Source organism: Borostomias antarcticus (assembly GCF_949987555.1).
Source record: "Borostomias antarcticus genome assembly, chromosome: 9".
NCBI classification, from domain to species: Eukaryota; Metazoa; Chordata; class Actinopteri; order Stomiiformes; family Stomiidae; genus Borostomias; species Borostomias antarcticus.
In genome coordinates this window covers 24,860,351-24,877,626 of record NC_140242.1, presented here as the reverse complement: position 1 = coordinate 24,877,626, position 17,276 = coordinate 24,860,351, and the positions used below count along the sequence as shown (strand labels likewise).

General features: G+C 45.0%; 2 protein-coding genes across 2 annotated transcripts in view; both read right to left on the bottom strand.

Annotated features, from left to right (window-relative positions):
• fmnl2a (formin-like 2a) overlaps positions 1-10,919 on the bottom strand; it is a gene marked incomplete at its 5' end in the record, with an annotated part of 58,453 nt that extends 47,534 nt beyond the window's left edge. The window contains 1 exon segment of the mRNA XM_084442758.1: positions 10,806-10,919. Coding sequence (XP_084298884.1) covers positions 10,806-10,919 — 114 coding nt within the window.
• Positions 10,920-13,729: 2,810 nt separating this feature from the next.
• Positions 13,730-17,029, bottom strand: LOC311313026 (small ubiquitin-related modifier 3-like). Its single transcript, XM_084443048.1, has 4 exons — positions 16,912-17,029; positions 15,464-15,592; positions 15,292-15,363; positions 13,730-15,138 (listed from the first exon to the last, which is right to left on the bottom strand). Exons 1-4 carry the CDS (start codon positions 16,930-16,932, stop codon positions 15,076-15,078), a joined length of 285 nt encoding a protein of 94 aa, XP_084299174.1. The 5' UTR covers positions 16,933-17,029; the 3' UTR covers positions 13,730-15,075.
• Positions 17,030-17,276: the final 247 nt, after the last annotated feature.

The window sequence follows — 17,276 nt, the reverse complement described above, 5'->3', positions numbered from 1 at the left end:
TTTGGCTTCATATCCATTTTGTGTCACGTCAGAGATTTTCCACAATTGCGAAGAGTGAGCTCAGTCAGAACGACAGTGAACAATATAAGCCTATATATGCTGGTAGGCTACCCTGCATAAAACAGAGGTTTCACAAAAAGAATTGTGTGCGCATCACCCCCCAAAGACCCATTCTGAGCCAGGAAAAACCCTGCTCGGGAGTCCCAGAGAGACACTCTAGTCACTAGTCACCCAGACAGTAGTAGGCCAGCATTTAAAAGTCTAAAGTCTCTCTCTTACCCTTAATCGGTTTCAAAAGAAAGGATTGGTGTACAAAATATGGGTCAAAACACCCTCTACAACACTAAACTAGACCAATCCAAAGTCTTAAAATTAAAAATGAAGTGGAGGGTAGAACAACATGTTCGGCTGGTATCCAGCTGAAAACGGGTGGTCCGAGCACGCGTCCAGCCTCTCATTAGTGCATTATGGCTCTGTAATCCCCTGGCTGCTTTCTGGGGGGGGGGGGCACAGGTGTCCCTTGTCTGTCTTCAGATTAGCCTGGTAATCCCCCAGAACTCGCCTGGCCCAGCCCACCACCACAAACTCCTCCTCCCCGCTCACTCACAACTGGATTGTTTACGGTTGTTTAGCTTGAGAAGCTGCTGCTTGCTGGAATGTGTCCAGGACAGTTGGGGAGTCATCTTTTCATGTACACTTGTTAAACACATACCCCAAATTTCCATTTTGGTATTCTATATTTGCTAATTGATCAACATTCAGATTTAGATATCCCCCCTAGCAGAGAGGGAGCATAGCTTCCAACAACATGACCCCTATGTCCCCACCTCAAGCTGCAGGGAGGGTCTGACAAGGGGTCTCTCTTTCTGCCTGTGAGTGAGGAGGTTCACCTCAGATCACCGTCGGAGCTATCCTAACCGGACAGAGCGTGCCCTTGGCTGAACACAGCTTGTCTACTGAAAACATCCTGAAACCAGACTTGCCGTTGAACGAGCACAGGAACTACAGGAAGTTATTATCCGAACATAACAAGAGATACACACACAGAGGAGGAGGCTCTGAGCAGTCCAGATGTCTGGTTGCGAAAGTGTTTGGAAAGGAACGAAGGAACGAGGGCTGGGGGTGGAGTCCATATGTTTTAACTCCAACAGAGCAAGAGCATGAATGAGTGGGAAGTTAGAGATGACAACCAATAACTGAGGCGTATATGGACTGACGAAGACCTCGGCGATTGAATTGCTGCCATAAAGTAATAGGCGAGTATTGTTCCCTAAGTGCTTGAACTCTTTTATACTACACATGAAGACATTAATACACAGAGACAAAATACTGATTAGAATATAATTAATGGTGGTATTTTCCTAGCAACGCTTGGTTCCGTGTGCTAGGGCTACAGGGGCGTTTTCAGAGATTGGCTCACATACAGTACAACAGCCAAAACCGTTATTGACTGTTTATGACCTTAAAGAGAGTATAAGTCCCCATAATATATTTGAGTAACTTTTTACTGGAGATGAGGCCGTGTCCTGTGTTGAGGACCGGTAATGACAACCAACCCCTAATCCTTTTAGATGATTGTAGATGTAGTGATTTGTTCTGTTTGCCGCGTCATCCCAAGACATAGTACCACACAGTCACTCTCTGATCAGGGGCGGCACGTAGCTCAGGAGGTAGAGCAGCAGGCTGGAGAAGGTCCCCGGTTCGATCCCAGCTCCCGAAGTGCGTGCGGAAAGTCAGTGAAAGTGGGCCTTTCTGTGCAGAGTCTGCATGTTCTCCCTGTGCTCGCAAAGGTTTCCTCCCAAAAGAACTGACGAAAAACATGCAGAAGAACAGATCGCTAACGCTGTCTGTCCCTGACGAAAACACAGGAGCACTTGGATTGGTCCCCTGACACGTCCCATGCACTGCCTACTGTCTACTTCCAGCTGCCCTTGGAGGAAGGACAACTGGATGGGCTGAGCGCAGAGGAGAATTTCAATTTCATAACTTCATAATATTATAATGTTTGATCTCCTGTGTGTTTACCCACAGCACTAACTAGACCGACACGTCATATTGTAAATTGGACGCATATAGACCTAGTCTTTCTGAAAGACTTTCTATCATCCAGCCTACTACAACATCAGATTAGAACAGGCAAGGCCAGTTACAACGTAGCCTCTCTCTGCAGCTGGTGCACCTCGACACAAGAGGACTGTGCCAGTTTGAATCCGGCTACAAAATCCCATTTAAAGCCGGCTAGTTGGGCCTATGAGAGAGAGCTCAAATTAGCCTCCTCTGCTAGTCTATTGACCTCCCTGTAATGGTCTCCTGCAGAGCTTATCCATAGCAATCAACTTTAATGACACCGCCTCCTTGACACACTACACAGGTTGTAAAGATCCCTGGCAGTGTTGGAGTCATGTGAGCAGAAGTGAGGCTGTGAGCCTCTGGCCTCAGGGCTCTTCTATATCTCTGAAGTGGAGCTCAGGGGAACAGAAGCTCTGTCAGATTCATAGACTAGGGACCGTAGGTATTCATTTCAGAGCCCCGGACGTGTTATGCAGCAGACTGCTTGAAGCGGCAACACCCAAAGGGGTTCCAACTCTCCAAACAAGACATCTCTCCCACATCTGATCCCTCAAACACACAGCGTTACTGCTGAGTAAACAGGACCAGGCTCCAGGAAGCCCCGGGCTCCAACACAGGGCCGTCTGGCAGCCATTTCGGGGTCTAACTTCAAGGCTGCACAGGGCCACATGATCCCGGAGAGGAATTCAACGAGAAGGGTTGGTAGCATCGTGGTCTCAAAACAAGAAGTGTGCGCATTTGTAACCGTGGGCATGAGGGGCTTCATTTCGAGAGAGTGAGGAGCTGACTGGAGCTGGACAGTTGACAGGATAAGTGACTGCATCATTGACTGGACCACAGCCTGAAGCTGAAGGACAACTATGGATGAAGAGCGAGACATTACTCATCCAGCTGATTGATTAGTGATGTGATCCTTCATGCGTGGCTATTGGTTATAGTGGCAAATGTGACAGTAAAATCACGGTGAAAGATGAGGAAATGAAGAAGAAAAAAAATCATATCCAGCGATCCCTGTATTGGGATACAGGGTACTGTAACAGGACCTGGCTTTTGTGGTAAAACACAAGAACCACTACATAGTTTCAGGCATGTGTGAGGAAACATAAAACATCCACTCCTACTTTCTTTTTGTTGGTTCACCGATGTGGAGAACTCCTGAGCAAGCAGAGCTGTTTTCTGGGGGTATCAGATGAATATACCCCCCAGCGCATTATCATACAGTAGCCGGCACCCGATTGGCCCACTTGTTATCAGAGCTGTCAAATCAGCCTCCATATCGTTTCATCACCGCCTCCCAGACACGGTCTTGGCAGCGCTGTTAACCCTTCCGGAAGGGCCAGAAGCCGGGCTCTCACAAAGACAGCTGGATAAAAGATAAAGGACCAGGCCAGCACACATTACCTCTGAAACACAGCCGCCTCGATCCCTCTGACATCTGAGAACTCTGAGGAATCCTGAACAAAAACGTAAGACACACTCACACGCAAACACACACACACACACGCACACGCACGCTCACACTCACACTCACACTCACACTCACACTCACACTCACACTCACACTCACACTCACACTCACACTCACACAATCCTACTAGGAGATGATTAATGCACTCGGAACTGCAGGTGCCCAACCAAAGAATCCAGTCTTGATAGGGTGGCTAGTTTGATCACCAATATCACTACAGTCCATTGCCTGATAAGACTTTGAAAAGAACATTCAAGATTGCCGGTAGGCTATGTAAATTTGCTAAATTAATTACTTCTTGACTCATGGGGGAGTGGCTTGCAAACCTAAATCTAGTCCAAGGCCTGTTCAGCCCCAGCCTGGTGGTGTGGGGGGCAGAAGGAGGCATCTTCTGTCCAATAAACCTGTAACAACAGATTGCTGCATTGTGTGTGGAGCCTAAAGAGCTGTCATGGAGGCCTATATCAAGCCCCCGGCAAGAGCATGATAGTGGTGTCTGGACCTCTGGTTTTGCACTACAGATGAGATGCTGCTTCTGGCAAGAACTTCCTTGCAAAACCCTTCTTTTTACTCATACTCAGCTTCAAGAGGTCACACATGTCTCAAGACAGCCCAGACGGGTGGTTGTCAGGCGGTTGTCAGGTCATCAGTCAGGGCTGAAGTAAAAAAATAATAATAAAAAAATAAAAGCCTATTAAAATAAAAAATAAAACGTCTGTGGAGCCTTCCCCAAAAATGCATAAATATTTCAGCACCAGTGGAGCCAGGAGCCAGAAACTGTAGCAGGAGACATAATGGCAGCACACTCATAATGGAGTGCGCAGCATTAGGAGAGAGTCCCAGACCAGTCTGGCTGTGAGGAGCATTATGAGAGATCTGGATGTGAGGGTGAGAAAATGGCCAGGGGCGACATCAGAGCAACCATTCCAAGAAGGGCTTTGAGGGCGGACAGGAATTATTTTTCAAATCTATCCGGTACAATTATAAGGAGCCTGTCACTAAGTAAACAGCCCTGATAACAGCTAGCCAGTCCTTGGCATCAGTACGGCAACAACAGAACGATTAGACTAAAAAGATTAGACTAAAAGCAGCCTATGGGGCCTCAACTCTCAGATTCTGATTCGTCCACAACTGTACGACATTCTGAGTGTGTGTGCCTAGGCTAAATCATAACTTTTTTTTTTCTTGTTTTGAGTTAACGCAGACAATGCAGTCCTTCTATCATAAAGGAAACTTAACACCATGAACATAAAACAAAGTGAGTACAACAAAACACCCACTCTTCCACAGAAAACAGGCTAGACAATTGTACAGCTGTCACCTTGGAGCCTATACAGACCCAGCCCACAATGCACCTCACCACAGAGGCAGAATGCCAATAGTGACTCTCCTCTCCTACAGTATTGTGTGGTTCTTGTGCTAGCGCTTCTGGGTGACACCATGGATAGTCTGGACACTGAGGGGGACTGGCACTGGCTGTGTCCAACAGAAAGAGTGCAGGCTTGACCATGCTTAAGTGACATCAGGCTACACCTGCTGGTAGCAGGCAGACAGCTAAATGAAGGCACATACAGTGGTCAGCACCATTAACATTCAGTCAAATCACATGATGCCATTGTGATATTTAGCTAAGAGAAATGAGATCAGTCTGTTTATCTGTTTGAGTGTATCAGGGGTTAGATGAATGTGTTCTCCTAGACCAGAGGGTAGCCAGGCCCAAGATAGAATCTTGGTAGTGGTTAGTTCCCCAAAACACAGAGACCAGTCAAACCCTAACCCCAACCCACCTTAACCTAACCTAACTTAACCCTAAACGGCCTCTGCGTTTATGGGAAGTGGGAACTAGCCTTTACCCTAGAATCTTGTTAAGAGGAACTGATCAGTGTTCTAGAACCCAGCCTAGTGTGGAGCACAGCCTAGCCTGCTGTTCTACAATGTTCGCTGTCATATCAGACCTCAGCAAGGGTCAAAACAGTGTGGGTACAAAATCTTTAACTCAGCCCAATTCCACTTGCGAGGCCAGTGGTACTAAAATAGTCCATTATAGCCTATTCTAGACTGCCAACTCTACCAGTCCTTCTGCCCACACAACATTGTGGGAAATCAAGGCAATTACCAAAATCACCCCCAGAGGCAAAATGTCAAAAATGACCACAGTGCAACAATAACGATTAAGGCCCTGTAGGATTTCAACACATCGCTGCTTGTACACAACCAAAAAAGACTGGTTCCACTTCCCACACAACCAGCTGACCCTCTGCCAGCCAAGCTTGTGAGAGGTCTTCAGGCTTTAAAGAGAACATCTCCCAAACACACACACACACACACACACACACACACACACTGACGCAACACCACAGCGCCGGCCGTGTGGACTTCTGGGGACTGGGACTAGCCAGTACACTGGCTGGCTGCTGGATCACTTAGCAAGCTTTGGCGTTCATGAATGTTCCTGCTGTGGCCAAGTACTCAGAGAGCATCCTGGAGCTCCAGCACCATGTCACTGCCGGCTGCCTCTCAATCTCAATAATAAGCCTCACCACGGAACTCACACACACATGCACACACACACACCACACGCGACCAGACCAGCCCACCCTAGTGATGGGTAGCGGCGCTCTCTGGGCCTGGGCGCCGGCCATGCCCCGGCTGCAGGCCGCTGGTTCTGGGTGCCGTGCCAGGCTGTGTCTTAGCTGGGTCCTCCTCATCATAGCATAAAGAGTCGCTCTGTTCCTCAGGCCTGCTGCTCACCACACGGCTACTGTGCACCCTCTGCTCCACAGAGAATAGCCATTGTGCTGTTTTTAATGAAGAGTCCACATGAAAATGCGAGGAATGTTGTCTTCACATGGTGGCCCTTTAATAAGGCCTAGGCCTACATATAAAATATGTTTTTAAGAAGAACCATTTAAATTGAAATGTTGTTGACTGTGGATCATATCCAGGCTTAGACACAGTCAGTGTTTTGACAAACTAGACAAGTTGAAGGGCCATTGAATAAATGACTGCACAACTAAATGTATTGAAAAACTAGGAATGCCTTAATATGAATACCTTCAGTTCAGTATCTTAGAGAGGAATAACATACAAAGTCTTCTATGGCTTCCTTTAAACAAAGCAGCTTAGAGGTAATCTGGACAGACTATTGAAAAGACCAGCTATAACAACAGCTAAGCCCCAAGTCCCCCCATATGGCATTAAAAGTCCTAATAACTGCCACAAACGTCCCCACTTCACTGGCAAGCCAGACTTCTCAGCAAAGCCTAAATTAAGATGTGAGCACAATATTTCCATGTGAGATCCATGGTTTGGACAAGCTGCAAGTAGGCCGCAGGTTACATTTTTGTGGCACAGAGTGAGTCATCTTCCTGTGTTCCAAGGTGATGCTGCCTACACATTCGACATGTGACTCAATAGATTGGGGGCTTTCAATGGTTAGTTAAGCAAGTACAGGCCAGAGTCAGTGGACTAGTCCAAACACAGCCTCTAAGTTGCTCTCTGACTTATCAACTGATAGTGTCATCATCGTGTTTGATGAGATAGGCTAGTCTCTCATATAGCCTAGTTTAATCAAAGCAAAGAAACTGACAATCACAGCTAGCCTACACTAGCCTGCATAGCTACTAACTATCCTGCCAACAGGAAAGCACTTGGCAGCGGACACCTATTCCGACCTCTAGTTCAACCCTCCACTTTGATTCCTCCCGCTGCAAACATCCTACAGTGGTGTCATGGGTGCTATGGCAACCACTCGAAAGCCTGAAGACACGCCACAGAGTGAAAGAGACTTCTAAACACCTCTTATTTTCTTACTTTACCTTGGTGTTGCATGAAAAACAAATCCTCATTATTGATGGAAAAAGGATAGTACAGGATTTATGTATTTTTTAAGTTGTTTTTCACACTCCATGTTGACAAAAATAAGGAGCCAGAGCTGTATGGGGTTCCATTCAGAAATGTTCATCATACAGTGCAATTAAGGATGGAGAATGACAAGCACTGCACCTAACCTGGGCCTAGCCTAGAGGAAGAGCTTCAGTAAAAGTACCTGGGCCGGTACTACAGTCTCCAGCCAATGAATCAACAAAGGACGTTTACATTACAGCTGCTCTTCATGGTCAAGGTCACGTGAAATACTTTCTCTTATCTTGGCAGAGGCCTTGCATCTAGTTTCAATATCAGCCCAGCTCTAGGAATCCTTGGTGGCTGTGTCAAAGGAAGGCATTTATTTAATAAGGTTTGAGCCAGCAGCAAACCTTGACTTTTTCCTGTTAAAAGCTAGTGGTATTTTTTTTATCAATCTTCTTCTTATTATTATTATTATTATTATTACTGTTATTCTTGTTATTATTATTATTCTTGTCATTATTATTAGTAGTACTATCATTATTAGTATTATCAGCATTATTACTACTACTACTACTACTACTATCTGATTTATCTTTCTACACAACTGTTTATGTCGGGTAATAAATCATCTAGGATGCAGGTTTCATGGGTGTAATAGATTAGGTCTAATACCAGGCTATAAATAATTGCATACCCTGTTAAAGAGGGATAATTACAGTGTAAGTATATTGGTCTAACAAGCTACCTAATGGCCTAAATATGGAAGGCAACTGTCCACACATCCAGTAGAGCAGCATGGCTTCCCTCCGGAGCGCTCAGACTGCCTCTGTACGGCCCTGCAGATGTGAAGCCCGGGCGTCTACTACACAAGGTGTTTTTCACAGCCGCCACGGAGTCCTGTTTAATGGTAGGGCCTACAGTGAGGTCAAAGCTTTAATGTGGTCAGAGGCAGATTGGAGCCTTTAATCCAACTGGTTGCTTAAAGAGTGAGCTGGCGCTTGCCCTGGATCTGTAATGTTCAGATGAAGAGGTGGGGAGCCCTTGCGTAAGCAGGTGCTCTCTATTTGCAGGAGTAACCCAATAGTAGACGTCTACCTTTCAAATACGTCCAAAGTACGTCCAAAGCACTACCTTTCTAATGAGAAAACCCATTAGAAAAGAGCAGATAATTTAGAATAGAGCAAACAAAAAATAAAAACATCAGAAAAGAAAAAGAACACACAATGGTTTGTGAATGCTCTCTTTAAACAAAAAAATGTCTGTATGCTAATGGTTGTGAAATGGTAGCTAAGAAGACCCTAGCAGTGATAGTATCAACCCAGTGCTGATAACATCAGCCAGCTCTACCCGAGTTCTTAAGACAGGTTAAGGCGTGGTTATCAGTCAACACAGTGTTGTTACTGATGACTGAAGGGCCAGGTGATGCTTCCTTGTAATCACTATTGGCTCTCAGTCTGAGCAGACTGCCTACTGGGTCCAGGTCATCCAAGCCACACACTCACTCAGACTCAATTAAGGGAGCTAGCTGAGCCAGCATCAGGGGTTTAAACAGCAGTAAATAAGACGGAAGTGCTGTGATTCAAACGCTGACCTCTCCTAATGCTGCAGGCCCCACATCCTGCCAAGAAGAGAGACATCATCCTGGCAGCAGCCCGAAGGGACCGAGCTGGAGTGGGTTAGCCTAGCCACAGGCTATCATCTCCATGCTAGAGACGCAAGGCCCGACAGCAGTGTTTAGGAGGTGACAGTCACTGCAGGCTAGGGGGTCCCAGCGTAGCACTGGCGTCTGTCACAACAACAGTGATCAGATGGTTCTGCAACAAGTGTTTTCTGATTAGCATCCACTCTGTACATAATTGCCTAAATTGTCAATTACTGACTTTGAGACTTTCACGGAGGAAATACAGGAAGAGTTAACAGGGAACTGTTCTAGAACACAAAGTACGCCCCCTGGTATGTTGTGCCAGTTCAGATTGTTCTGGTTCTTGGCTTGTTTGAAAGGCGCCTGGGTTGGAGGCAGGCAACCCTCTTGGCATTCACAGATCATGAAAAGCAGGTGATCCTAAAAGCAGACGGGATTAAGGAGGGAAGAAGGTTCCAATCCTCCAGGGCTAACTGTGTGACGTCATGCCTCTCTACCCTGAAGGCGGCTCCCCTCCCCTCCCCGACACAGCATGGAATAGATCTGCCTGTGACACGCAGCAATTACACCCCAACTGGAACACTGTGACACACATTAGTAAACTCTCCCACAAAAAAAAAGGTTAGGTAATAAGAAGGGAAAGGGTCTGGGCTCGCTCTGTCAGCAACACTGTACGGCATCAATGCTGTGTGGCAACAGAAAGTTTGTGGCCAAACCTGCAGTGCTTTCTTTCTTGTTTCTTCATACAGAGGCTTTCTTAGAGGTTTGTGGTGATTGTGAGTAGTGAAGCACTCCCCCCCCACCACCCCTCCCCAGAGCACCAGGTCTGCCTAGAATCATGACTGACCCATATTACACACGACCTCACAGCCCTCAGCTGCTCTGCCATCCATGTCAAGATGTCTGGAGCGTGGTAGCCTAATGGACGTGCCCCTGAAGTAGTCAGCAAGTTGTAGTTTGCCACTAAGAATTCAGGCGACCAGTACCTGGAGCCTGGTTCACAACTTTTTCATTTAGAACTGGAAACATTTCTCAACATGTTGCTTGACATTATCTATTTAATGAGGTATATTTAAGGAGGATGTGTGGGTAGGCTACTGTAAACTATGAGTTTAACTTGTTTTAAAAGCATTGAGGATGTTAATTCAGACTGGGTTGTAGACCAGTGTTTCATCTCCAAATGAGATGAATGGATAATAATTAAAATCAACCAATCATTTGGCAGACAGCTGTGCAGGTGTTTCTTTTGAGTTAAGCGGTTTGATTATAAGGGACAAGAATCCAAGGCTATGTAACTACTGACTGAGCTACATTTGAACAGCCACACTACTACTCGAATCTCACCCCTTATCCAAACGAAATGTAGCTGTGTAAATTAGCTGCAAACGATGGCGAGATACCATCAAATTCCAGAGCCAACTTGTTGAGTCAATACGGGTTGATTAAAGTGCGTTTTCCTCATTTGCATAAGGTCCCACGAGAACTTGATAGGCTTACTTCTGATGCAGAAGTGAAAACCCCAGAGGTATTTTTCTGAAAACTGTAAACTGCACGCTTCTTAACTTTATAGTTTTTTTCTTTTTTTAATACGTGGAGGGGTTTGGTGAAACGGCCCTTTTTGTCGAACACACAAAAGAACGGGTGCGAGTCGGACGGCCAGATAGCGGTCGGTCCAACAGACCCAGACGAAATGAGGCACGGAGGGACAAAGAATGGTGAAACTATCAAAACTAATATCGCCCCACAAGAAAGCAGCGCATAGGGTTGTCAACTTACCAAAACAATCGCGAATCTTTCCTCCAGTTCACCTGGCTCTGGCATGGGGAGTTTCAGGGGCATGTTATGACCCCTGAAATCAGTCTGTTGATCCATACTCCCTGCGTTCCCCATGTTAGCGAGCAATAGTTAGCCAGGAATATGTTCCGTCCACTCTGTATCCTCCTCTTCAACTTCAGAAATCACAGTTAAAATGAAAAAATGTATCCACAATGTGAGCCTTTTTCTTCGCTCAGCTTGTCTCCCGTTTTACCCCCGCCAGGCCACTTCAGCCTAGGACACATGTGGAAGAATCAGCGGTTCCTAACAGGAGTCCTATCCTAAGACAGGATACACACGGTAAATGTAGGAACTTTGATCCGAGGAATCAACCGCGCAATCTTAAACACGAAACGTGCCCTGGCTATCCGTATCTTGCACAATTTCTGCTCCACTCCCTGTTGATCGTAATGACGATGTGCATGATTCAGACTTCGGCAATCCCCTGGCTGACTGTAGCAAGCTAATCCCCCCGGTGCTGACCAACTAATACAGTTAGCCTAGCTAGGCTAGCTGGGGTCCACAGTATCCCAGTGCTCTCACACAATCCCATCCCAGTCAGTCCTACAATGAGCTCTTTCAGGGACAAGCCTCCTGCTTGGGCGTGCCAACAGCCGTTGTTAGGGAGACGATATTATACTGCATGATGGTAGTTGGAGTCTGATGTTAAAAGGTAACCCCCCTTCGCTCGCACGCACACACACACACACACACACACACACACACACACACACACACAAACACAACTTTTCTTAGATGGAGGCTCAAAGCGTAGGCTACGTCTGCTCGTCGCATTCAAGAAGTTACTGCACACTTGTAGCCTATGTTTGTATTTCAGTAGTCTATATTTTGCATTTATTGTAAATTTAGTCTGGACTGTAGGCTATTTGTCTTCTAATGCTGCATAGACTATAATTTCCTCCCGGGAATCAAGTTCAAGCAAGGCAGACATTAGGCTATAGAATGACCATTTGCCACGACTCGTGTCCGTCCGTGAATGGGAGGATGAGTCCAGTCCAGCTGTTAAAACTAGCATGCACTTAGTAGGAGAGAAATCTGGAGGAAAAAAACCCAGCCAAAGGGTGGAGTCCACATACACAGTGCTTGCAAGACGATGACATCAACTGAGGGAGTAGTCTTACATATGAGGGGTGCCAAACAGAGGTTCTGCAGCTGCACAGCGGTGTCACTGAACCAGTCCGATTCCACAGGGTATAAGTGTAGGTCATACCAGATGTCACATAAACCGGGACACAAATGTAGGCCTACATCAGACATGGCTTCAGATTATGACAAGCTCTAAAAAAAAAAAACACGTTGATAAATGGATGATGATGGATGATTTCTTGCGTCTCATCCATAATCAAGTATTTTCATGAAGATGAAGTATTTTGGCTAATATGATTAACGTTAGGGCAAACAAATTCCAATCACTGAGTGGTCATCGCTGGATGGAATGTTGTTGTCTGATGTTATCAGTAGGCTACTTTGCTGTGCTACTATCTTTTCATAATATGATAATTACAATCATATGCCTTCATCTGACTCCCTTGTCTAATTGATTATGTCATAGTTATGTTCAAATAAATTAGCATTAAGGGTTCAACAACTGACCTATTATTCATCACTCAAGTCAGCAGCACAAGGCTAGAACAGTGGTTCTTCACAGATCATAGCCTGTCATATACACAGTGATGAGTATCCCAACAATAACAGCTATAGACGGCTACGGTGGAGAACAGCTGGGGATCGAGAGTGGCTCTACTGCTTTGGAGGATGCACAAAGAAGACAGTGTGAAGGTGCAAGTTGAAGATTGAATGTGTGTGTGGGGGGGGCATCTGGCAAAGACAGGCAGGGAGACATCACTAAAGGAGGGGCCCAGGTGGCCCCCCAGAAACAATTAGGCCTGAATACAAGGCATCAGATAGAACATGTATGATGGAGTAGGCTACCATCTATTGATACAATTAAAGTATGTTACCCTTGATACACTCCAGACCAATATGCTTTGCATAACACCGCTCACTGATTTAAGTCAGATACGTGGAGCACAGTCCAAAATCAGAATCTAAATCATTTAAATGAATCGGTGCAATATGTTGTATACTGTAGTTCCAGGCAACTACGTTGCCCTTCTCCTCAGAAGAGGTGGGGAAGTACGAAAAAGACACCCCACAGCTGCACAGCTTCCACAGTCTGAAGAACTAGAGTTCTTACCGCCAGGGACCAGAACGCTCCTCAAGGAAATCTAAAATGCCAAACAGATGCCAAAAATAAAGACAGCACAATCAAATCTCTGTGTTAAGAGCCTCACAGGGACACCATTCCACAGATGTTGCTAAAATTATCCACAAAGCAGCCAAAGGAAGCAGTGTTCTTAGACTGCTGGAGAGAGACAGGACGATCGAGGCACACAGAGAACATTGTGATTCGGTCACCACCAGACCACTGCCCAGTGACCTGTCTGTTGATGTAGGGGTTCATAATCTCACACTGTTTTACAACAGAACTATATATTTAATTCTTAACTTTTTCAAGTTGCAATAGTAAAGCCATTGAGGTCAAATAGGCTACTGAACTTGGTATCAGCCATAGCCCACGAGTAGCAGTCAACATGTTGATTCCACTCCATTCATAAGTGAAGAAAAATTTTAAACAATGGCCCCATCTAGTGTACAAATATGGCACCAAACACTTTGGAAGGCTGCAGTGCTTGTTCATAATACTGCTCATACATTTCAGATGTGAGATTTCTGAGGTGATAGCCTACAGTATTTAAGATCAAACTAAACCCTGTACGGGTCACAGTACATATAAGAAAAATAATGAATGAAATCAAGAAGGCTGAGTACCAAACTATATTTATTGTATACAGTAGTAAAGGACAACAAATAATATACAAATCAGTAGAGAAACTTAAGGATCGGTGGACCTTTTTGCAAATTCCACCCTCCACACATCGCCAAAATCCAAGACAGAACAGTCTAAGAATGCTGGTGTGCATGCAGGGAAACTTCCTCATAAATTCTGATTTCAAATTAAGAAAACATGTCTTAGGCCTGATCCATACATCTCTCCGTACACGGATGACTTGATACGAAAGGATTGGATTGAACTGAGCAAGATGGTAGTGACTCCATCTTAGCCTTTGACGGCTGGTGGAATACCTTTTCAAACAGATCATTTCAAATCTATGTGTCTGGAGTAGGGCCATTATCTCCCATAGACCTTCATTCCCTTTAAGTTAGTGATAAGAGTATCTGTGATGGAGTAAGGATTGGTAAATGATGGGATGAATCAGAGATCAGAACTACTCCCCGTCATTGCTGAGGGGGGAACAAGAAAAAGAAAAAGAAAAGAATAACTAATGTTTTAAGTCTGGCAACATTTATAAAGTCCTGAACTTCACTCTTTTCCTACTATCAATGACATTCTTCAAAACACTGTTCACTTAGCATTTGGTCCAGAAACATTAGCATTTATTTTATTCACCATTCAATCAAATCGGCATATTAGCTGAAATCAGTGAGGTAAAGCATCCTATATACATTTCTCTCAGTACAAGTATCTTTTTTTGCACATTGTACATGTTAAAAGCTGATATTAGACCTATTATTCTGCAATTGTATCTAACACAGATGGCTAAAAATGACCACATGTTGCATATGAAACCAGTTTAATACAGTAGAAGTCTCAATCTGTGATGGACCATGACAGTCGGTCACCCTCTTCCAATCCTGCACATTATCTTTGTCCATAGGATGAAACATTAAATACATCCCCCAAAACAGGAACCAAAAAACACTGTCCATCATCAAAGCTGAAAACTCTCAAACAGCGGATATAAACCAGAAATTATTGGATTGGAGGGGGGGGTTGTATGCCAATTTATGACCTTGACAAAGATGGACCATCACATAGGTCACCTCGCTCTCCCTCAGATAACGGATAAGCTACCATTTTAATTGTGGGCCACATCCCAGCTTGAGTTCTGCCTATACCTTGGACTATCTCATATCATGCACTGGTGGCAAAGGGACATTTAAGGGAGAATTCAAGCTAAGCATGCAGATCTCAAGTTAGGATTAAGTCCCATAGACATAGCTCTGACCCCTCTCCATCCCAAATAATAAACGAACAATTATTTCTTGGACAAAAACAACAAATAATAATTGGGTGGGTGCTCTTCCAAGTGTGGAGTCCTCTGTGAGAAGGGGGGGGGGTCCAACTTTAGGAGGCTCCGCCTGTCTGTTGTTGAAATACGTCAATAGTGTCTTCATCCTCCATCTCCAGCTGCAAGCACACAAATAGACTGCTCACACCACTACAATGCTTGTTACCCCTCACACTGATCTTTAGAACTCAGAGGCAAAGCAAGCGTGCAGCTGCCAGGCTCAAAGGAATAATACTAATATTTGTGATAAGAAATCTGACATGTATACCAACCTGCGCAGGTGTGTCCGTTTCATTGATAGGCTGTCCATCAAATCTAAACCTGATCTGTCTAATTGACAGTCCCTGTAATAAGAGTACAACAGTCATTAGTAAAGGACAAACAGGGCATGATCAAAAGTTTGTATGTTTTCCAACTAGAAAAATTGCCAAACTAATGCCTTGCCTGTCTTTCGCAGTATGCCTTCATCAATTTGCTGAGCGGAGTGTGCCTCTTGATTTTAAACTGGACAACGGACCCATCTTGACCAGCTACCTTGAGGTTAATGTGGTCATTCTCAGTCTTCACACCTTCCTGAAAGACAGCAATGAGAGGACAGTAAGCAAGTAGTCTTGAGAACTGATGGTTGAGCTCATCTCCTGATTCCTTAGTGAGGCAGCGTGACGTACAAGTTGCCTCACGCCAAGCTTAATGTACAGGTACACCCCCCCCGCCAATCCAACCCTTGATGCTGAGTGCCAAGCAGGGAGGCATTGGGTACCTTATTTTTTTAATAGTCGTTGGTAATACTTGGCCGGGGATCGAACCCCCAACCCCCCAATCTCAGGGCAGACACTAACCACAAAGCCATTGAGCTGGTGAGAGGACAGAGGCAGTCAGAACCAATCCCAAAACCGACACCATAGCTGCATCCACATTAAATATGCTTTACATGCCCAATGCACAGCCTGTGGATGTGATTTTCATGGGAACTTCAGAAGAGAATAGGTCAAGTGCTATTGGTCCATTCATTGGCGCTAGCTAAGGGTAACTAGACTCACTTATGCACCAAGTCATACAAAACCCTGCTTCTAACCTTTTACAATAGGCCTATTTTAAAGCGAGTGGCTAGGTCAACAATACTCTTCAACAGATCATTAGTGAGTAACGTTAACCAAAAAGAAAAGAGCGATTGCCGAATGACTAACGTTAGCTAGCTACTAGCCTAGCTGGCTATCCATGTGTGTCTGTACGAAACAATCACATAAATCCCCTTGGTCTGGTGATGTTGATGACTTTACCTAACGTTAACGTTAGCTAACGAATAGCTAGCTAGCAGGAGTTTGTGCCTCAACGACTTCGTTACCCAACAAGCCACTTAGCTAAGTAACTAGTGCTTGCTATTAGAATTCTATAACGTTAACTGTTTTCCAAATGGATGCTAGTTAGTTAGCTAGCATGCAAGTATCGCATAAGTTAGCATAGCCAGCTAGCTAGCACTAGCATAGCAATCACAAAAATGCGCAAGACCGCTAACATTAGCTCGTGGTGCTAAGTAGCTAGCTAGCTACGTCGGTTCCCAATTTGCGCAGAAAGTAACAACAGATTGGCGCAATTTCAATGGAGGGAAAAGGTACCTCTACAATTCATAAAAAGTGGATGTTTTCGCTCTCGTTAGATCGTTATGGTTTCATCCAACAACATGTGACCCACGGAACAGATCAGATACTTTCTTGTGTCGAACACACATCCAAACGCCGCATGTATACAGCCAGAAACCCGCAATCCGACCAACCTTTGTTTTCTCTTTCTGCCCGCTCAAATGCGGAATCTGGCAACCATCAACATCTTTTAACAGGCAGCTGAATAGGACATGTGCAAGATAAATATCTTTCAGACATAACATTTCTCACCTTTGGCTTTTCTTCAGACATTATGTTTTCTTACTAGTTTCAAGGCAGATGATTAGACGTATAAAAATTAGCGGGTTTTCTCCTCGAGTTTTCAGCTCTCCGGTCTATGAGATTCCTGAAGGAGCGCGCATACATTTAATTGGCCGACAGAGGGTCACATGTTCTCTTTTTCTCGGAGACGGGGAAACGTGAACGCGCGAATTTCTCATGCACGTTCCCGTGATTTGCTAGTAGCACTGCCACAATACAAGTGTCTGCTAAAAGGAATTCACCACATTGCACTTTGTATTTATAAAGCCCTTAAAAAAACACAGGTACCAGCTTTGGTCATCTTGAGAGTACTTATTACAATACCAAAACAGGGA